The sequence below is a fragment of the Panicum hallii genome, chromosome 4, assembly GCF_002211085.1.
Source record: "Panicum hallii strain FIL2 chromosome 4, PHallii_v3.1, whole genome shotgun sequence".
In the NCBI taxonomy this organism is placed as follows: domain Eukaryota; kingdom Viridiplantae; phylum Streptophyta; class Magnoliopsida; order Poales; family Poaceae; genus Panicum; species Panicum hallii.
Window position 1 is genome coordinate 407,688 of NC_038045.1, and position 3,354 is coordinate 411,041.

Below are 3,354 nucleotides of genomic sequence, written 5' to 3' on the forward strand. Positions count from 1 at the left end.
TGCGGAAGGACCACGGTCTACGCGCCGCTGCCGAGGCAGTTCGTGCAGAAGCAGTCGCCGGGGCGGCCGTTGGGCAGCAAGTCGCAGTACCCGCCGCGGTAGTGGTAGACAATGCACTGCGCGGCGCAGGCGGGGAGCCCGGGGGGCCTGCGGCAGGCGCCGACGAGGGCCGGCACCGGGATCAGCGGGCAGCGGCCCTGGCCCGGGACTACCACCACTTCCGGCGACGGGCTACTAGCACGGCGCGCCATCGCCGGCGGCGAGGCTTCGCCGGAGTCGGCGTGAGCACCTGCACGCACGCAGCCTATAACACGGCGATCAAAATGCATAATCTGATCTCTGTCCGGTGATTAACAAGAGAGACCATGGCGAGGTACTCAAACTCCCCATTTGTTTGCACAAGTATGATTTATATATATGTGTACTTACCAGAAGATAGGAGGACTATTAGCGCCAATATCGCGACCATATTGCTGCTACCCATGGCCAAAGCTTGGTATCGATATATCGAGTGTACCTCGACTGATTGAGGGTTAGAAGCTAGTGTAAGGTTTGATCAACTACCCATTTATAGGGCTGTTACTTAGAGAGAGATACTCAAGAAATGCCAGCTTGTATGCGTACATCTGTTTTTCTCATTTCATCAAGAAATTATTAGCCACCTCTTGGTGAATTAGGGCTAACTATTTGTGCGAATCAGGTGTCATCTTATGAAAGGAAATGCTTGGCTTGGCACATTTCACCAGACATCAACTGTTGAGGTGGCCAATAAGTGATTGTCACTAATAGATTTTTCTTGAACTGGAATTTAAATCCATGCCATTAACTAGCAGAAGCTAGATCATGAACCCTAATTCCTGCTTCTAAATTATTCACCTATGTCATCTCAAATTATTCACTTACCGTGGCTAGAGATCAGACGTTCCTTCAATGCTCCAATTGTAAAAAGAAAAAAAAACGCTTGTTTTAGAGTGTAACTAAATTTCGTGTGACTAACACAGTAGTTCAGAATTTTAAGATGGATTATATTTATGTCCAACTTCTAATCAAGTTTCAAAAACGAAATGTGCACTAACTAATATCACTGCAACGAAGCCCCTTGGTATTAAATAAATTAGTGGTTAGAATGCAAGCTACCCTAGCAAAAACTGCCTACAAACATAAGTATCTCTCGTGGTGGTTTACTCGAGCAAATATAATACGATCCGGAGGTAGAATAAGATCAATCAACCGTTGGATTTCTATCCGAGGGTAGAGGTCACCGATGGCAACGCCTTGTTCCAGGTGTCGGTTATGGTGGATGTAAGAGTTATTTATCATTACATCTATGCTTGAAACCGCAAGGGGATGTAGCTCAGATGGTAGAGCGCTCGCTTAGCATGCGAGAGGTACGGGGATCGATACCCCGCATCTCCATTACATTTTTACCTTTTCTTTTTCGTGTTTATTTTTTTTCCCTTCTTGCTTGCATTCCCGTTTAAAATCCCACAAATCTGTTCTTTTTTTCCTATTTGCTTGCGCTCCCGTTTAAAATCCCACAAATCTGCTCATGCAATTCGTGAAACATGTGTAGATGTCAGGACGTGATCAGCAGACAAGATGGTTCGGCTCATGCATTTTTATTTATTTATTTATTTTTGAAAACGGCTCATGCAATTCTGCTTATTGCCTGCGAGAGGATCTACTGGGCGGGGCCACATCAGCATGATGATGGGCGTATACGGCGAGGACGGCGTTCTCGACGCTGATGACTTGTGATGGGCCACAGATGAGCAAAACGAAATAGATGCAATGGGTGAATGGTGATTGCTCGTTGCAATTTTCGCTCCAATCATGGACTGCCAAATTATCCCACCACACCTTACTCAGAGGGCACACATCACGAGTAATGAATCAAGTCGACGAACCATAAAATTCACTCAACAGTTCCGCAGATTGATGCCTGGGGCACTACGAGCAAATTTTACCCCTTCTGCAACTAGCATACAAGCCATGGATCTGAGTCCATTTCAGCTCAGTTCGAAGTGCTCCACATCATCTTATTCGAAACAACAGCTAGAAAGAAAATGGCCGTCAAAATTGCAGCCTTTCCTAGGCTACTGGAGGAATGAGTAGGGATCCCAGCACATCAGTGCTTGGCGCTGACGAGAGCCATGTGGGCGATCAGGTCCAGAACCCGGTTGCTGAATCAAACCAAAGAAAGCTAATGAATCCTTTGGCCAATTGAAGAATTAACCTTAAAAACACAATGAAATAAGCACCAAACTCTCACCTGTAGCCCCACTCGTTGTCGTACCAAGACACAAGCTTCATGAAAGACGAGCTCAGTCCAATACCAGCCTTGGCATCAAAGATGCTTGACCTGACATACAAGAACAGTTGATGCGATTTCAGCTACCTTTTCCCCACACGCAGGACCAGTTTGGTTACGAGACTAGATTCAAGTAATCACCTAGAATCACCAACAAAGTCATTGGAAACAACATCCTCATCTGTGTAGCCTAGAATACCTTTGAGTGCACCCTCTGATGCGCCCTGAAACAAAGAGATGATGTGTAAGATCTGCTGTAGGTTGGCAGGATAAGATGTATGTTTGCTCTCTACACAAATCTTAGACAGATAGGAAAGCTGAAGCAGAGCACACTTCAAATGAAGTCCACACGGAATTTCTAGTGCAACCTGAGTAACATGAGCAAACAATTGAGCTACATATTGGCGCAACTGTGAAGCCTACAGGCCAATTGAGCTATATATTTTTGCAACTGTGAAGCCTACAGGGAGCAATATGTTAAACTGATATTATTTATACTGGCAGCATCAAACGCATGCTACAACAAACTCCATTCAATGTGCATCAAGCACCAGGGAGTCTGAAATAGTTTGACCATTATGTGGGGCCTCGAATTGGGGCAAAGTACGACTCCTTTATCGATAACAAACCAGAAACTGAAAGGTGTCAAAAAAAGGAACCACACGGAAGTAACAAATGAGATAGTTATGTACTTGATGGCTGCTTTCACATCATCATAGGAGGCGCTTTTCTCAATCCGGCATGTCAAATCGACCACAGAGACATTTGGTGTTTGGAACTCGAAGGCCATGCCCAGTGAGCTTTCCGTTCAGCTCAGGTAAGACTTTCCAACAGCCTAAAAGTAAAGCAAGACAAGTCAGCCAAAAACACAAGTTTTGAAAAGAAACAAGACGTGCCTTTGACTTTGAGCTACCTTTGCTGCACCAGTGGAGCTAGGAATTATGTTTTGGCCAGCACCCACGTCCACCTCTCCAATCCTTCATTGAAGGACCATCAAAAGTCTTCTGGGTGGCTGAACATGATAAAGTAACATTTTCATGACA

The 3,354-nt window shown here is 45.3% G+C and overlaps 1 protein-coding gene and 1 non-coding gene across 2 annotated transcripts in view; one reads left to right on the plus strand and one right to left on the minus strand.

The window, feature by feature from the left end:
- The first annotated feature begins 1,343 nt into the window (after positions 1-1,343).
- TRNAA-AGC lies at positions 1,344-1,416 on the plus strand. The gene has a single exon. It is a non-coding gene; the product is annotated as a tRNA-Ala (tRNA).
- Positions 1,417-1,800: 384 nt separating this feature from the next.
- The window catches only part of LOC112889037 (glyceraldehyde-3-phosphate dehydrogenase-like), a 21,667-nt gene continuing 20,113 nt past the window's right edge, over positions 1,801-3,354 (minus strand). The window contains 7 exon segments of the mRNA XM_025955511.1: positions 1,801-2,183; positions 2,273-2,362; positions 2,453-2,535; positions 2,985-3,083; positions 3,085-3,134; positions 3,215-3,269; positions 3,271-3,323. Of these exon segments, the coding sequence (XP_025811296.1) occupies positions 2,129-2,183; positions 2,273-2,362; positions 2,453-2,535; positions 2,985-3,083; positions 3,085-3,134; positions 3,215-3,269; positions 3,271-3,323 (485 nt within the window). The 3' untranslated portion in view covers positions 1,801-2,128.